The sequence below is a fragment of the Delphinus delphis genome, chromosome 10 (assembly GCF_949987515.2).
Source record: "Delphinus delphis chromosome 10, mDelDel1.2, whole genome shotgun sequence".
Classification (NCBI taxonomy): domain Eukaryota; kingdom Metazoa; phylum Chordata; class Mammalia; order Artiodactyla; family Delphinidae; genus Delphinus; species Delphinus delphis.
In genome coordinates, this window is record NC_082692.2 from 39,296,858 (window position 1) to 39,314,847 (window position 17,990).

General features: G+C 42.5%; 1 protein-coding gene across 3 annotated transcripts in view; it reads left to right on the forward strand.

The window, feature by feature from the left end:
* TCP11 (t-complex 11) overlaps nt 1–17,990 on the forward strand; it is a 69,224-nt gene that overhangs the window by 26,241 nt on the left and 24,993 nt on the right. Inside the window, exons 5-10 of one of the 3 annotated variants that reach the window (XM_060021976.1) lie at nt 8,680–8,900; nt 9,638–9,774; nt 10,036–10,250; nt 10,342–10,523; nt 11,274–11,440; nt 12,183–12,746. In XM_060021976.1, the coding sequence (XP_059877959.1) occupies nt 8,680–8,900; nt 9,638–9,774; nt 10,036–10,250; nt 10,342–10,523; nt 11,274–11,440; nt 12,183–12,415 (1,155 nt within the window). In that variant the 3' untranslated portion in view covers nt 12,416–12,746. Of the gene's footprint in view, nt 1–8,679; nt 8,901–9,637; nt 9,775–10,035; nt 10,251–10,341; nt 10,524–11,273; nt 11,441–12,163; nt 12,747–17,990 lie in introns of those variants that run through there. The other 2 variants (XM_060021977.1, XM_060021974.1) reach the window with 2 other exon arrangements.

Here is a 17,990-nt window from a genome sequence, read left to right on the forward strand (position 1 = left end):
CTTTTGCATGTGGATATCCAGTTTCCCCAGTACCATTTGTTGAAAAGACTGTCCTTTCCCCATTGAATGGTCTTGGCGTTGTTCTCAAAAATCATTTGACCATATGTCCAGGTTTTATTTCTGGGCCGTCTATTCTAATCTGGTCTGTATGTCTGTCCTTGTACCTGGATATGCTTGGTCTCTTATGGGTCATTTTCATCTGATGATAGATTGCTGTGGTGCATGTCCAGTCTTGTGGCTAGGTAGGTCAGACAACACCGAGTTCCTGGTGGGAATCTCAGGCCACATGGTCACCCAGTGTCCTGTGGTGTGGTGTTTACTTTCTGCCAAGGGTCAGGCACAAGCCAGAAACTGTTTCTCAAAAGGCAAATAGTTATCTGCAGAAGAGGGCATAGATTTGCTCCCAAATCCTAGAAGTCTGTGCTGTGATGTTCCTGTTGGTGTTTGCCAGGTCTCTGGACAGCATCCTTACTTGCCATGGGCACTTCAAGTATCATTGAGTCTGCTGGATCAGGCCTAAATGGTAGAGTCACTTGTATAGCAGCCTGAACTTGCTGCAGAGCCTAGTCTTACTTGGTTCCACTTGAAATTGGCAACCTCGTGAGTGACTCTAAATGAGTGTCACAGTAGCAATCTCAGATGTGGTGTATGTTGCCTACCACATCCACAAAGTCCTACAAGTGTTGTGCCTTTTTTCATGATGGGTGGTTTGAGGTACAGCAACTTATTTTTCATCTTGGAGTGGAAAGCTTGACAAGCTCAGACCACTGAAACTCTAGCAACTGCACTGAGGTCACCAGCTGCCCAATTCTTGTAGGGATTATCTGCCATCCTCTAGTTTGCATGTTTTTCTAAGGCATCTAAGGTACTTCCTACTTTCTGCTCATCAAATCCAATGGACATGTGGCCATTTGAGTTCAAACCTCACTCATGGTACAGATTTTGTATCAGTCAGGGTCCAATCAGGCGAAAGAAACCACATAGTAATTCGAACAAAGAGTAGCCGCTGTGCTGCAGGAGCTTGCTGGCAGGAGCACACCAGAGCCAGGAAGGAAGAGGCTTCCTCTTGCATTGTCTCTTTAGCACCCTCTACTGGCAGAACTTAACATTGTGCCAGCCAGCAAAGGAAAAATATTTAAAGGGCCCAGCACCATTTTCTCAGAGTAGGCACTGATGGGCAGATTTGGAACTGAGAGGCTCCAAGTGGATAACTGGCATAGTTTGTCATTTAAATGGATAGTATGGAGCAACTTTTATTTGTTTAAGATGAAGCTAAACAGTTGGGATCTTGCTGTGACAACACAGTGTTTCATTAAGTTAAACAACCCTATCCCTCACCACCACCAATGTCTAGATGTTACAGAGCCACAGAGATGAATAAGAGAGTCTCTGTCCACAGGGAACTTATGTTTTTGGGTTAATAGTCTATTTCAAGGGACTTTTTTTTAAAATTTTATACTCCAAGGTTTTTTTTAATTTATTTTTTATACAGCACGTTCTTATTAGTCATCCATTTTACACACGTCAGTGTACACATGTCAATCCCAATCTCCCAATTCATCACACCACCACCACCACCACCCGCCACTTTAGCCCTTAGTGTCCATACGTTTGTTCTCTACATCTGTGTCTCAATGTCTGCCCTGCAAACTGTTTCATCTGTACCATTTTTCTAGGTTCCACATATATGAGCTAACACATGATATTTGTTTTTCTCCTTCTGACTTCACTCTGTATGACATTCTATAGGTTCATCACGTTTCTGCATATGACCCAATTCCCTTCCTTTTTATGGCTGAGTACTATTCCATTGTATATATCTACCACATCTTCTTTATCTATTTGTCTGTCGATGGGCATTTAGGTTGCTTCCATGACCTGGCTATTGTAAATAGAGCTGCAGTGAATATTGGGGTGCATGTATCTCTTTGAATTATAGTTTTCTCAGGGTATATGCGCAGTAGTGGGATTGCTGGGTCATATGGTAGCTCTATTTTTAGTTTTTTAAGGAACCTCCATACTGTTCTCCATCATGGCTGTATCAATTTACATTCCCACCAACAGTGCAAGAGGGTTCCCTTCTCTCCACACCCTCTCCAGCATTTGTTGTTTGTAGATTTTCTGATGATGCCCATTCTAACTGGTGTGAGGTAATACCTCATTGTAGTTTTGATTTGCATTTCGCTAATAATTAGTGATGTTGAGTGGCTTTTCATGTGCTTCTTGGCCATCTGTATGTCTTCTTTGGAAGAATGTCTATTTAGGTCTTCTGCCCATTTTTGGATTGGGTTGTTTGTTTTTATAATATTGAGCTGCATGAGCTGTTTATATATTTCAGAGATTAATCCTTTGTTGATTCATTTGCAAATATTTTTCTTCCATTCTGAGGGGTGTCTTTTCGTCTTGTTTGTAGTTTCCTTTGCTTTGCAAAAGCTTTTAAGTTTCATTAGGTCCCATTTGTTTATTTTGGTTTTATTTCCATTACTCTAGAAGGTGGATCAAAAAAGATCTTTCTGTGATTTATGTCAAAGAGTGTCCTTCCTATGTTTTCCTCTAAGAGCTTTATAGTGTCCAGTCTTACATTTAGGTCTCTAATCCATTTTGAGTATTTTTTTGTGTATGGTGTTAGGGAGTGTTCTAATTTCATTCTTTTACATGTAGCTGTCCAGTTTTCCCAGCACCACTTATTGAAGAGACTGTCTTTTCTCCATTGTATATCCTTGCCTCCTTTGTCATAGATTAGTTGACCATAGGTGTGTGGGTTTATCTCTGGGCTTTCTATCCTGTTCCATTGATCTATATTTCTGTTTTTGTGCCAGTACCATATTGTCTTGATTACTGTAGCTTTGTAGTATAGTCTGAAGTCAGGGAATCTGATTCCTCCAGCTCCGTTTTTTTCCCTCAAGAATGCTTTGGCTATTCGGGGTCCTTTGTGTCTCCATACAAATTTTAAGATTTTTTGTTCTAGTTCCGTAAAAAATGCCATTGGTAATTTGATAGGGATTGCATTGAATCTGTAGATTGCTTTGTGTAATATAGTCATTTTCACGATATTGATTCTTCCAATCCAAGAACATGGTATATCTCTCCATCTGTTTGTATCATCTTTAATTTCTTTCATCAGTGTCTTATAGTTTTCTGCATACAGGTCTTTTGTCTCCCTAGGTAGGTTTATTCCTAGGTGTTTTATTCTTTTTGTTGCAATGGTAAATGGGAGTGTTTCCTTAATTTCTTTTTCAGATTTTTCATCATTAGTGTATAGGAATGCAGGATACTTCTGTGCATTGATTTTGTATCCTGCTACTTTACCAAATTCATTGATTAGCTCTAGTAGTTTTCTGGTGGCATCTTTAGGAATCTCTATATATAGTATCATGTCATCTGCAAACAGTGACAGTTTTACTTCTTCTTTTCCAATTTGTATTCCTTTTATTTCTTTTTCTTCTCTGATTGCTGTGGTTAGGACTTCCAAAACTATGTTGAATAATAGTGGTGAGAGTGGATATCCTTTTCTTGTTCCTGATCTTGGAGGAAGTGCTTTCAGTTTTTCACCATTGAGAATGATGTTTACTGTGGGTTTGTCATATATGGCCTTTATTATGTTGAGGTAGGTTCCCTCTGGGCCCACTTTCTGGAGAGTTTTTATCATAAATGGGTGTTGAATTTTGTCAGAAGCTTTTTCTGTTTCTGATCAAAACAGATGATCATATGTTTTTTCTTCTTCAATTTGTTATTATGGTGTATCACATTGATTGATTTGCATATATTGAAGAATCCTTGCATCCCTGGGATAAATCCCACTTGATCATGGTGTATGATCCTTTTAATGGGTTCTTGGATTCTGTTTGCTAGTATTTTGTTGAGGATTTTTGCATCTATATTCATCAGTGATATTGATCTGTAATTTTCTTTTTTTGTAGTATATTTGTCTGGTTTTGGTATCTGGGTGATGGTGGCCTCATAGAATGAGTTTGGGAGTGTTCCTTCCTCTGCAATTTTTTGGAAGAGTTTGAGAAGGATAGGTGTTAGCTCTTCTCTAAATGTTTGATAGAATTCACCTGTGAAGCCATCTGGTCCTGGACTTTTGTTTGTTGGAAGATTTTAATCAGTGTTTCAATTTCAGTGCTTGTGATTGGTCTGTTCGTATTTTCTATTTCTTCCTGGTTCAGTCTTGGAAGGTTATATCTTTCTAAGAATTTGTCCATTTCTTCCAGGTTGTCCATTTTATTGGCATAGAGTTGCTTTTAGTAGTCTCTTAGGATGCTTTGTATTTCTGCAGTGTCTGTTGTAACTTCTCCCTTTTCATTTCTAATTTTATTTGAGTCCTCTCCCTCTTTTTCTTGATGAGTCTGGCTAATGGTTTATTCAATTTTGTTTATCTTCTCAAAGAAGATAATAGTTTTATTGATCTTTGCTATTGTTTTCTTTGTTTCTATTTCATTTATTTCTGCTCTGATCTTTATGATTTCTTTCCTTCTGCTAACTTTGGGTTTTGTTTGTTCTTCTTTCTCTAGTTCCTTTAGGTGTAAAGTTAGATTGTTTGAGATTTTTCTTGTTTCTTGAGGTAGGCTTATATTGCTATAAACTTCCCTCTTAGGACTGCTTTTGCTGCATCCCATAGGTTTTGGATCATTGTGTTTTCATTGTAATTTGTCTCTAGGTATTTTTTGATTTCTTCAGTGATCTCATGGTTATTTAGTAACGTACTATTTGTGTTTTTTACGTTTTTTTCTCTGTAATTGGTTTCTAATCTCATAGTGTTGTGGTCAGAAAAGATGCTTGATATGATTTCAATTTTCTTAAATTTACTGAGGCTTGATGTGACCCAAGATGTGATCTATCCTAGTGAATGTTCTGTACGCACTTGAGAAGAAAGTGTAATGTGCTGTTTTTGGATGGAATGTCCTATAAATATCAATTAAATCAATCTGGTCTATTGTGTCATTTAAAGCTGTGTTTCCTTATTAATTGTCTGTTTGGATGATCTGTCCATTGGTATAAGTGAGGTGTTAGAAGTCCCCCACTATTACTGTGTTACTGTCGATTTCCTCTTTTATAGCTGTTAGCAGTTGCCTTATGTATTGAGGTGCTCCTATGTTGGGTGCATATATATTTATATATCCTCTTGGATTGATGCCTTGATCATTATGTAGTGTCCTTCCTTGTCTCTTGTAACATTCTTTATTTTAAAGTCTATTTTATCTGCTATGAGTATTGCTACTCCAGCTTTCTTTTGATTTCCATTTGCATGGAATATCTTTTTCCATCCCCTCACTTTCAGTCTGTATGTGTCCCTAGGTCTGAAGTGGGTCTCTTGTAGACAGCATATATATGGGTCTTGTTTTTGTGTCCATTCAGCAAGCCTGTGTGTTTTGATTGGAGCATTTTATCCATTCACGTTTAAGGTAATTATCAATATGTATGTTCCTATTACCATTTTCTTAATTGTTTTGGGTTTGTTTCTGTAGGTCCTTTTCTTCTCTTGTGTTTCCCACTTAGAGAACTTCCTTTAGCATTTGTTGTAGAGCTGGTTTGGTGGTGCTGAATTCTCTGAGCTTTTGCTTGTCTGTAAAGCTTTTGATTTCTCCGTCAAATCTGAGTGAGATCCTTGCTGGGAAGGGTAATCTTGGTTATAGGTTCTTCCCTTTCATCACTTTAAATATGTCATGCCACTCCCTTCTGGCTTGTAGAGTTTCTGCTGAGAAATCAGCTGTTAACCTTATGGGAGTTCCCTTATATGTTATTTGCTGTTTTTCCCTTGCTGCTTTCAATAATTTTTCTTTGTCTTTAATTTTTGCCAATTTGATTACTATGTGTCTCGGCGTGTTTCTCCTTGGATTTATCCTGAATGGGACTCTCTGTGCTTCCTGGACTTGGGTGGCTATTTCCTTTCCCATGTTAGGGAAGGTTTTGACTATAATCTCTTCAAATATTTTCTCGGGTCCTTTCTCTCTCTCTCTTCTCCTTCTGGGACCCCTATAATATGAATGTTGTTGCATTTAATGTTGTCCCAGGGGTTTCTTAGGCTGTCTTCATTTCTTTTCATTCTTTTTTCTTTGTTCTGTTCTGCAGCAGTGAATTCCACCATTCTGTCTTCCAGGTCACTTATCCATTCTTCTGCCTCAGTTATTCTGCTATCAATTCCTTCAGGTGTATTTTTCATTTCAGTTGTTGTATTTTTCATCTCAGTTTGTTTGTTCTTTAATTATTCTAGGTCTTTGCTAAACATTTCTTGCATCTTCTCGATCTTTGTCTCCATTCTTTTTCGGAGGTCCTAGATCATCTTCACTATCATTATTCTGAATTCTTTTTCTGGAAGGTTGCCTATCTCCACTTCATTTAGTTGTTTTCCTGGGGTTTTATCTTGTCCCTTCATCCGGTACATAGCCCTCTTCCTTTTCATCTTGTCTATCTTTCTGTGAATGTGGTTTTTGTTCCACGGGCTGCAGGATTGTAGTTCTTCTTGCTTCTGCTGTCTGCCCTCTGGTGGATGAGGCTATCTAAGAGGCTTGTGCAAGTTTCCCGATGGGAGGGACTGGTGGTGGGTAGAGCTGGATATTGCTCTGGTGGTCAGACCTCAGTAAACTTTAATCTGCTTGCCTGCTGATGGGTGGGGCTGGGTTCCCTCCCTGTTGGTTGTTTGGCCTGAGGCGACCCAACACAGTAGCCTACCCGGGCTCTTTGGTGGGGCTAATGGCAGACTCTGGGAGGGTTCATGCCAAGGAGTACTTCCCAGAGCTTCTGCTGCCAGTGTACTTGTCCTCACGGTGAGACACAGCCACCCCCCGCCTCTGCAGGAGAACCTCCAACACTAGCAGGTAGGTCTGGTTCAGTCTCCTATGGGGTCACTGCTCCTTCCCCTGGGTCCCGATGCACACGCTACTTGGTGTGTGCGCTCCAAGAGTGGAGTCTCTATTTCCCCCAGTCCTGTCGAAGTCCTGCAATCAAATCCCGCTAGCCTTCAAAGTCTGATTCTCTAGGAATTCCTCCTCCTGTTGCCGGACCCCCAGGTTGGGAAGCCTCACGTGGGGCTCAGAACTTTCACTCCAGTGGGTGGGCTTTTGTGGTATAAGTGTTCTCCAGTTTGTGAATCACCCACCCAGTAGTTATGGGATTTGATTTTATTGTGATTGCGCCCCTCCTACCGTCTCACTGTGGCTTCTCCTTTGTCTTTGGATGTGGGGTATCTTTTTTGGTGAGTTCCAGTGTCTTCTTGTCAATAATAGTTCAGCAGTTAGTTGTGATTCCAGTGCTTTCGCAAGAGGGAGTCAGAGCACGTCCTTCTACTCCGCCATCTTGAACCAGTCTCTCAAGGGACTTTTAACAGTTCCTTTGCCTATTTCATTCTTGCCCTTTGAAGTAAAATAATCTAAAAAATGCTTCCTTTGGTAAATTAAGAGTGCCTCACCACTGTGTGATGGTGTGTATTTTATATTTGTTGTACCTTGCATTTCTTTTTACCATACCCCTTGACTCTATTCATCTCTTTATCTCAATCTGCATAGAAAATGATATACTGTTGCTATCAGTGATCCCCTAAACCCTCGAACTGTCATTGGCCCCTAAACAAAGATAAATAATATCCTCTAGGAAATTTAGGGACCTAACTTTTTTTTTGTTTAATTTTTATTGGAGTATAGTTGATTTACAATATTGTGTTAGTTTCCGCTGTACAGCAAAGTGAATCAGTTATACATATACATATATCCACTCTTTTTTAGATTATTTTCCCATATAGGTCATTACAGAGTATTAAGAAGAGTTCCCTGTGCTATACAGTGGGTCCTTGTTAGCTATCTATTTTATATATACTATTGTGTATATGTCAATCCCCATCTCCCAATTTATCACCCTGCACCACCGCTGCTTTCCTCCTGGTAACCATAAGTTTGTTTTCTACAGCTGTGACTCTATTTCTGTTTTGTAAATAGGTTCATTTGTACCATTTTTTTAGATTCCACATATAAGCGGTATCATATGATGTTTGTTTTTCTCTGTCTGACTTCACTCAGTATGACACTCTCTAGGTCCATCAGTGCAAATGATATTATTTCGTTCTTTTTTTTTTTTTGCGGTACGCGGGCCTCTCACTGCTGTGGCCTCTCCCGCAGCAGAGCAACAGGCTCCGGACGCGCAGGCTCACTGGCCATGGCTCATGGGCCCAGCCTCTCCACGGCATGTGGGATCTTCCCAGACTGGGGCACGAACCCGTGTCCCCTGCATCGGCAGGCGGACTCCCAACCACTGCGCCACCAGGGAAGCCCCTATTTCGTTCTTTTTTTATGGCTGAGTAAAATATTCTGCTATATATATATATATATATATATATATATATATATATATATATATGACATCTTCTTTATCCATTCCTCTGTCAATAGACATTTAGGTTTATTCCATGTCCTGGCTAGTGTAAATAGTGCTGCAGTTCAACATTGGGGTGCATATATCATTTTGAATTATGGTTTTCTCTGGATATACGTCCAGGAGTGGAATTGCTGGATCATATGGTAGCTCTATTTTTAGTTTTTAAAGGAACCTCCATTACTATTTTCCATAACTTCTTGATCCTTAAAAGACATAGGCTGGGATGTCTTTGGCTAAAGGGATTGTCCATTAGAGAAAGTTTGGGGCTCTGAACAGAAAGCAACTTCTCCTTTGACTTTCTTTCCTGGGCAGATCTTGCTGTCACTGCTATTACCACGCCAGAACCGCCTAAGAAGTGAGATTGAAGAAGGCCTGGACATGAACCTCCTTAGGCAGGAAGCAGAACACGGAGCCCTGAATGTCCCTCGTCTCTCTAAGTACATTCTCAACATGATGACTCTGCTGTGTGCGCCAATTCGAGATGAAGCAGTGCAGAAACTAGAGAACATCACAGACCCTGTTCGGTTACTGAGGTGTGAAACTCGACCAGTTTCTTGAAACCTGCCTCAGCCCCTGGGCCGGGCACAGCTGGGCCGGACACTGGGTCACAGCCTCTGTCTTGGCTGGCTCTTCCCTACTGAAGACCTGACTAACTCCTCTTTTCTCTGGTCTATTAGCTTTTCTTTTCCAAAGATGGCCTTAGATTGATTGCCCCCTATACACCATCCTACCATAAATCATTGGAGTATGTAATCCTTTCTTCTAAGGAATTCAAACATCCCTATCCCAGGTTTTCTTATTGCATTTCACACAATATGAGGGATAGGGATGGGAGGTTACCCCTTTTTCAGAGCTATAGAAACCATGACCCAGAAAGTTAAAAAAAAAGTGAATTGTCCAAAAATAGCTCAGAAATAGCATCAGCTAAAATCCCACTTCCCAGAGAGGTTCGTCAGCATGGTGCTGTGTGTCCTTCCACTGACTACTCTTTTTTTAGGAGACATAGAATGACTGTTGTGGAAAGGTCTGAAGGCTTTAGCATCCAGAGACTTATCTGTTCCTAGCTCTGCCACTCACTCACTTACTTACTCACTCTGGGCCTTGGGTCCTAGGCCTCAGTGCCATCTTTTGTAAATTTAGGAGGCAGAACTAAGTTAGTTTTAAAGCCCCTCCTACCTCTAGAATATGGTGATTTAATGATATCTTGTGTAGGTTCCCCCTCACTGGATTTCCTTTCATAGTATAAATATTCTATTTCCTCCTGTGTCAGAGGAATCTTCCAGGTTCTGGGCCTGATGAAAATGGACATGGTGAACTACACTATCCAGAGCCTTCAGCCCCAACTGCAGGAACATTCCATCCAGTGTGAACGAGCTAAATTTCAGGAACTCCTCAACAAGCAGCCTAGTATGTATATAACTTGAGGGCAGGAGCAGGGAATATGACTTTGGGTCTGACTTTAATGATGTGAGAGAGTACTCTGCCTCTTTTTAGGAGCAGAAAGTTTCTTCCTCAGATGGGGGTGGCAGAAGGAATAGTTAATCTAAGCCAGAAAGACTTCCCTCCACCAAAGCATTTACTTATTGAGGAGGAGGAGATCTTGAATCTTCGTCCCAAGGCCTCCGTGTTGTAGGAGCTGAAGATAATTACGCACTCTTCCTGTCACAGGCCTCAATCACACTACCAAGTGGCTGACCCGAGCGGCGGCAGACCTCTCCACGCCGCCGCCTAGTTGCCCTGACTCTCCCGACTCCTCCAGTGTGGTTTGCCCCTCTCCAAGTGAGGCAGCCAACAGCCCGGAGCCCCTCAACCCCAAAATGGTGCTGTCCCAGGGCTTCCTGAACCTCCTCCTCTGGGACCCCGAAGATGAAGAGTTCCCTGAGGTAGGACTGTGGGGGGCCTTGCCTTGTTGTCTGGGACTGAGGACTTGCATGGGGACCTTCCTCTCCTGACCCACTCTGCCTGCTTCCCCAGACCCTGCTGATGGACAGAGCCCAGCTGCAGGAGCTGGGGGCCCAGCTGCGCCAGTTAACCATCCTGGCCTCGGTCTTGCTAGTGGCCAGCAGCTTCTCTGGCAGTGTTCTGTTTGGCTCGCCTCAGCTTGTGGATAAGCTGAAACGCATAACCAAAGCCCTGATGGAGGAGTTGAAGTCCAGGTGAGTTGCATAGGTCTTTTTTAGAGTAACGACAGGTGATATGAAGGCACAGGCAGGTAATGAAGGATGCCTTACGTTCCACAACAAACCACAGAAAGGCCCTTTGGAATCATTCACAAAGATTGTTGGTATCTTTCCATAAGTGGCCTTGGGGCTTGTAACAAAGAAAAATAAAACTTCCTTCCAGAAGTGTAGCGTGGAGGATAGTTTCCTATAAAATGATTCACTAGCTTGCTCGCTACAGAAGAGTCTTTATCTAGTTGAGTGGGCTGGTCGTACGTATCTCCAGGAGTCGACCAGTCAGCAATGTTGATTGAATATCACTGAGCGCAGGGTGTCACACCAAAGGAAAATGCGGAATCGGAAGGCCAGGTTTGTCATTGTAATTGGTGAGAGTATGACAGATGACCATGGAAAATGTCCAAGAAAGTGTTAAAAGTGTGCATACATGAATAAACCCCATGGGGCTGAAGAATGCTGAGTGGATACGAAATCCTTGTCCAGAGTTGATTTTATAGTTTATCTTGTTTTCTAAGAAGAAGAACATGGTATCATACAGAGAAAGAAGTCAGTATCTGGAGGGTAACAGTGAAGACACTGACCCTGCCCACTGGGCTCTGTGCTTCCAGGGCCTGGGGTGAGGGCAGAAGGGTGGCTGGGCATCTCCCTCACATGGGCCCAACTTCTGGTGTGGAGCTTCGGGGCTCAGGGCCACCCCTGGGTACCAGCTTACTCTCCTTCACGGTCTAGGCCTGAGGAGGAGGCTATGCTGACTGTGAGTGAACAGGTGTCTCAGGAAATCCATCAGAGCCTCCAGAACATGGGCCTTGCTGCTCTGAGCAGCGACAACACAGCATCGCTGATAGGAGAGCTCCAGAACATCACCAAGAAGGAGAACTGTGTCCACAGTGTCATTGGTGAGCATGCCTGTGGGGTGGTGGGAATGCTGAGGCGAGAGCCAGTCCCCACCCTGGAAGGTGCTTACTGAACCATTTAACCATAAAGGGCATGATGATTGGGCAAGTCACTGTGTAGGCTTTAGTTGTTGTATAATGCTGGGTTGAAAATATATCCCTTTTAGTTTAAAGACTGACTCTATGGTTGAAGGAAGATTTGTACCGGGAATTCATGGCTTCTAGGTGTGGCATACTGTCCAGCCAATGTGGTTAAGTCATCCCTGGCCTTCTGGGTCATTTTTGGCTGCAGTCTAAGACATGTGACACCCACTCCCTGCCAACAAGAAGTTGATGCTGAATTAGGCTGGAGGACATGTTCCCAAAGCAGGGGTTTCCCCTGTCCCATGTTGGAATGGTGGCCATGAACTTGACCTTGCTCTTAACCTCAGCCATCTGAAGGGTCAGTCAAAGATCCTCCTGTTATGTCAAATACCAGGATTTAACTGATGAATACTTAAGGAATCTTTTGACTAGAAATGTGCTAGCCCACTAGTTTTGGATCTTTGCTTTGTCCTTGGGAATTAGGTAGCAGCCCCCTTCCCAAACAAAACATCCCAAAAAAATTTCCTTATGTCTAGGTGCGTGGGTAGGTCAGTGACTATCTCAGTTAACTTTGAACTTGGGTGAGTAGAGTGCAGGGGGCAGTGTTTCTCCCTGAAAGTTGTTTGCTCTTTCCCTTCTCACTGTCTATTCCTGCTCACAGGTCAGCGGATCCACTTGTTCCTCAAATGCTGTTTGGTTCTTGGTGTGCAGCGGTCTCTGCTAGACCTCCCTGGAGGCCTTACCCTCATTGAGGCAGAGCTGGCAGAACTGGGCCAAAAGTTCGTCAACTTAACGCACCACAATCAGCAGGTGTTTGGCCCCTTCTACATGGAGATCTTAAAAACCCTCATCCCCCCAGCCCAGGCACTGGAGACAGAAGTGGGGTCTCTCTGATGACACTGGCTCCAAGCCCTGGTACCTTGGACCCAGGAGAGAAGCCCATCATTCTCTTGGGGTGACATCACCAGTGACCAGCAGAGCAGCAAGCCCTCTCCCCGTCTGCAGCCAGTACACTACGCTGCAGTGACCAAGCATGTAAACACTGGCTGGCCCAAACTCATTCACTAATAAACTTCTGAACTGCAAGCAAACGCCATGCTTCCTGTGTGGCAGCTGTGGCCAGGCCCTGTGTCCTCTGCCCCCCACTAGTGAGCAGCCGGCAGGCCCTGGTTTTTCCTCCAGGTGCTGCCTTCAGCACGCAAGGCTGAGAAGCCAAGACACGCAGGTACTATAACATTATATAACATTTTCTCTGAGGGTAAAGCATTTCTCTGAGGGCTCTGAGAATTCTGTGGAATTATCCAAAATGTGAGTATATTTCTGGAAGTCAGAAATTGGTTTTGTCTAATTCAGTTCTCAGGATTGAGTGTGATTGAAAAAAGTTACTAGAAACCTCATTTCCAGGACCAGATTCCCCTGAAGGTTTCAAATGATGCCACAAGAGGTCAGGAAGAGTGAGAGCCTCAGCTTTCTCTTCTGTTGCAGGGGTTCTGAAGCAGGGCGCTAGCTGGGGCCAGATGACAATGGATGTTGGCTCATAGCGGGCGTCCTGCTGAGGACAGGTCCGAGTTCCTGTGCGCTCTCTCTCTCTCAGGTGTCCAGAGTTCAGTCTTGGCCAGTTGGATCATTGACTGGTTTGGTCAAGTTTATCCTTAGTCCTGTTCTCTAGCTGAGTGGCTGAGTAAGTCTCCTGTTCCTTCCTCTCTAAGCTTAGAAGCCCCTGTTCTTCCCGACAGAGGCCATGTGGGCGTCCCAGTGTGGAACACCCTCCACCCTTCTTCCCACTTCCAGACTGAGACTGTCCCTGGCAGTTGTGGCTGTGAGCTCTGCTGTTGGCATCACAAATGAGAGCTGTTTTAGGAAGGACCTGGGCTTGTCTCCTGGGCTTGTTGAGATCCAGCCCCTCATTCTCGGGCAGACCGCAGCAGACCAGCCCTGACCTAGGACGGCTGAAATGAGGAAATGTTCCCTTCACATTTGGCCCTTTGTTGGTAATGGATAAGAGAGAAAATGGAAACTCACTTTCTGCTCTCAAGATAGGGCGAAGACAATCAATGTTCTCACCATTTCAGGAGATGGAGGGAGCTGAATATAGGAAGAACATCTAGGAAGTCTAGGAAGAACATCTGAAGGGGGATTTGAGTTCCATTAGCCCAGGATTTCTCCTGATTGACTTCCTTTTTTAGAGAGTAGAGCCTAGATGGGTGACAGAGCCAGGCCAACAGTGGACCTTTACTGTGACCAGAAAAGCTGGAGGGCCTGGATCGTTCAGTTTCCAATCTTGTAGCTGGACATCCTCGAGATGGGGAAGCCCAGAAAAAGGATGTGTTTCATAGACAGTGAGGCTTGCCTAGATGGAGTCTCTGATTTGCAACTATTTGAATTTGTTAAAAATCCATATTTTGGAAGCCTCCTTATCTTAGAGGCAGAAGTGCTCTGAAGGGGTTCCTGAGAAGAGGACTGCCTGGTTGGTGGGTGCAGATACTGGGCTGACAATAGAACTTTGCTTTGCACTTCATAATTAAAATCCGCAACGATTGATTTCTTAGAAATTTTGAGTTGATTTTCTTGTGCTTCCATGTGGAGGAGACAGGGATCCTGACCTCAACAAAGAAAGATAGCTCCATTCAATCCTGTCCACAGTTTGAGGGATATATACTTTGATTTGCGGTAAAATACACATAATACAGAAATGTACCATTAGTGACATTTTGTACACTCACAATGTTGTGCAGCTATCACTAGTGTCTAGTTGCAGAAATCAAAAATCAGTTCATTGGGCTGAAATCAGAGTGTTGGCAGGGCCATATTTCCTATGGAGGCTCTAGGGGAGAATCCGTTCCTTGCCTCTTTCAGTTGCTTTTTTTTTTTTTTTTTTTTAATTGCTGGTATTTCATTACCTGTGGCTGCTAGTCTAGTCTAGGCCTCCATGGTCACGTCAGGGTCCCATGGTCGTCATCTGTGTGTATCTAATCTCCCTCTGCCTCTCTCTTATAAGGATATTTCTGATTGGATTTAGGGCCCACTCACATAATCCAGGATAATCTCCCCATTTTAAGATCAACTTAATCACCTAGGTAATTGTTATGGGTTGTGTCTCCCCCACTCCCCGCCCCCAAATTCATATGTTGAAGTCCTAACCCCCAGTACCTCACAATGTGACCTCATTTGTAAATAGGGTCATTATAGATGTACTTAGTTAATGTGAGGTTATACTGGAATTGTGTGGGACCCTGATCCAATCTGACTGGTGTCCTTATGAAAAGACATGTGTCACATGAAGAGACAGACACATACAGAAGTACAGCAATGTGAAGAATCAGGGAGAATGCCGTCTACTTCAGGCTACCAGAAGCTAGAAAAGAGGAATGCGACAGATTCTCCCTCAGAGCCTTAGAAGAAACCAACTCTGCTGACACCCTGATTTCAGACTTGTACCTCAGATAAAACAAATGTATTATCTGTTTAAGCCACCCAGTTTGTGGTGCTTTGTTGCAGTAGCCCTAGGAAACGAAAACAGTAAGATTTACAGGTTCTAGTAATTAGGACCTAATACTTTTGGGTGGCCATTATTCAGTCTTCTACAAAGAAAGAATCTGTTTCCTTGACTTTTCCAGCTTCTAGAGACTGTGCACATTCCTTGGCTGGTAGCCCCTTCCTCCAGCTTCTAAGACCGTCCCTAAACCATTGCTTTCATCATGTCTCCTCTCTTACTTTGACCCTCCTCCCTCCCTTTTTTTTTTTTTTAAGCATCTTTATTGGAGTATAATTGCTTTACAATGTTGTGTTAGTTTCTGCTGTATAACAAAGTGAATCAGCTATACATATACATATATCCCCACATCTCCTCCCTCTTGCGTCTCCCTCCCACCCTCCCTATCCCACCCCTCTAGGTGGTCACAAGGCACTGAGCTGATCTCCCTGTACTATGCAGCTGCTTCCCACTAGCTATCTATTTTACATTTGGTAGTGTATATATGTCCATGCCACTCTCTCACTTCATCCCAGCTTACCCTTCCCCCTCTCCATGTCCTCAAGTCCATTCTCTACGTCCGTGTCTTTATTCCTGTCCTGCCCCTAGGTTCCTCAGAACCATTTTTTAAAATAGATTCCATATATGTGTGTTAGCATACCATATTTGTTTTTCTATTCTGACTTAATTCACTCTGAATGACAGACTCTAGGTCCATCCACCTCACTACAAATAACACAATTTCATTTCTTTTTATGGCTGAGTAATATTCCATTGTATACATGTGCCACATCTTTATCCATTCCTCTGTCGATGGACACTTAGGTTGCTTCCATGTCCTGGCTACTGTAAATAGTGCTGCAGTGAACATTGTGGTACATGACTCTTTCTGAATTATGGTTTTCTCAGGGTATATGCTCAGTAGTGGGATTGCTGGGTCATATGGTAGTTCTATTTGTAGTTTTTTAAGGAACCTCCATACTGTTCTCTACAGTGGCTCTATGAATTTACATTCCCACCAACAGGGCAGGAGGGTTCCCTTTTCTCCACACTCTCTCCAGCATTTATTGTTTGTAGATTTTTTGATGATGGCCATTCTGACCGGTGTTAGGTGATACCTCATTGTGGTTTTGATTTGCATTTCTCTGATGATTAGTGATGTTGAGCATGTTTTCATGCATTTGTTGGCCATCTGTATGTCTTCTTTGGAGAAGTGTCTATTTAGGTCTTCTGCCCATTTTTGGATTGAGTTGTTTGTTATTGTGATATTGAGCTGCATGGGCTGCTTGTATATTTTGGAGATTAATCCTTTGTCAGTTTCTTCGTTTGCAAATATTTTCTCCCATTCTGAAGGATGTCTTTTCATCTTGTTATGGTTTCCTTTGCTGTGCAAAAGCTTTTAAGTTTCATTAGGTCCCATTCGTTTATTTTTGTTTTTATTTCCCTTATTCTAGGAGGTGGGTCAAAAAAGATCTTGCTGTGATTTATGTCATGGAGTGTTCTGCCTATGTTTTCCTCTAAGAGTTTGATAGTTTCTGGCCTTACATTTAGGTCTTTAATCCATTTTGAGTGTATTTTTGTGTATGGTATTAGGGAGTGTTGTAATTTCATTCTTTTACATGTAGCTGTCAAGTTTTCCCAGCACCATTTATTGAAGAGGCTATCTTTTCTCCACTGTATAGTCTTGCCTCCTTTATCAAAGATAATGACCATAGGAGCATGGGTTTATGTCTGGACCTTCTATCCTGTTCCACTGATCTATATTTCTGTTTTTGTGCCAGTACCATACTGTCTTTACTTTAGTTTTGTAGTATAGTCTGAAGTCAGGGAGTCTGATTCCTCCAGCTCTGTATTTCTTTCTTAAGATTGCTTTGGCTGTTCGGGGTCTTTTGTGTTTCCATACAAATTGTGAAATTTTTTGTTCTACTTCTGTGAAAAATGCCATTGGGAGTTTGATAGGGATTGCATTGAATCTGTAGATTGCTTTGGGTAGTATAGTCATTTTCACAATTTTTTTTTTACATCTTTATTGGAGTATAATTGCTTTACAATGGTGTGTTAGTTTCTGCTTTATAACAAAGTGAATCAGTTATACATATGTTCCCCTATCTCTTCCCTCTTGCATCTCCCTTCCTCCCACCCTCCCTATCCCACCCCTCCAGGCGGTCACAAAGCACTGAGCTGATCTCCCTGTGCTATGTGGCTGCTTCACACTAGCTATCTACCTTACGTTTGGTAGTGTATATATGTCCATGCCTCTCTCTCACTTTGTCACAGCTTACCCTTCCCCCTCCCCATATCCTCCAGCCCATTCTCTAGTAGGTCTGTGTCTTTATTCCTGTCTTACCCCTAGGTTCTTCATGACATTTTTTTTTTCTTAAATTCCATATATATGTGTTAGCATATGGTATTTGTCTTTCTCCTTCTGACTTACTTCACTCTGTGTGACACACTCTAGGTCTATCCACCTCATTACAAATAGCTCAATTTCGTTTCTTTTTATGGCGAGTAATATTCCATTATATATATGTGCCACATCTTCTTTATCCATTCATCCGATGATGGACACTTAGGTTGTTTCCATCTCCGGGCTATTGTAAATAGAGCTGCAATGAACATTTTGGTACATGACTCTTTTTGAATTATGGTTTTCTTAGGGTATATGCCCAGTAGTGGGATTGCTGGGTCATATGGTAGTTCTATTTGTAGTTTTTTAAGGAACCTCCATACTGTTCTCCATAGTGGCTGTACCAATTCACATTCCCACCAGCAGTGCAAGAGTGTTCCCTTTTCTCCACACCCTCTCCAGCATTTATTGTTTCTAGATTTTTTGATGATGGCCATTCTGACTGGTGTGAGATGGTATCTCATTGTAGTTTTGATTTGCATTTCTCTAATGATTAATAATGTTGAGCATTCTTTCATGTGTTTGTTGGCAGTGTGTATCTTCTTTGGAGAAATGTCTATTTAGGTCTTCTGCCCATTTTTGGATTGGGT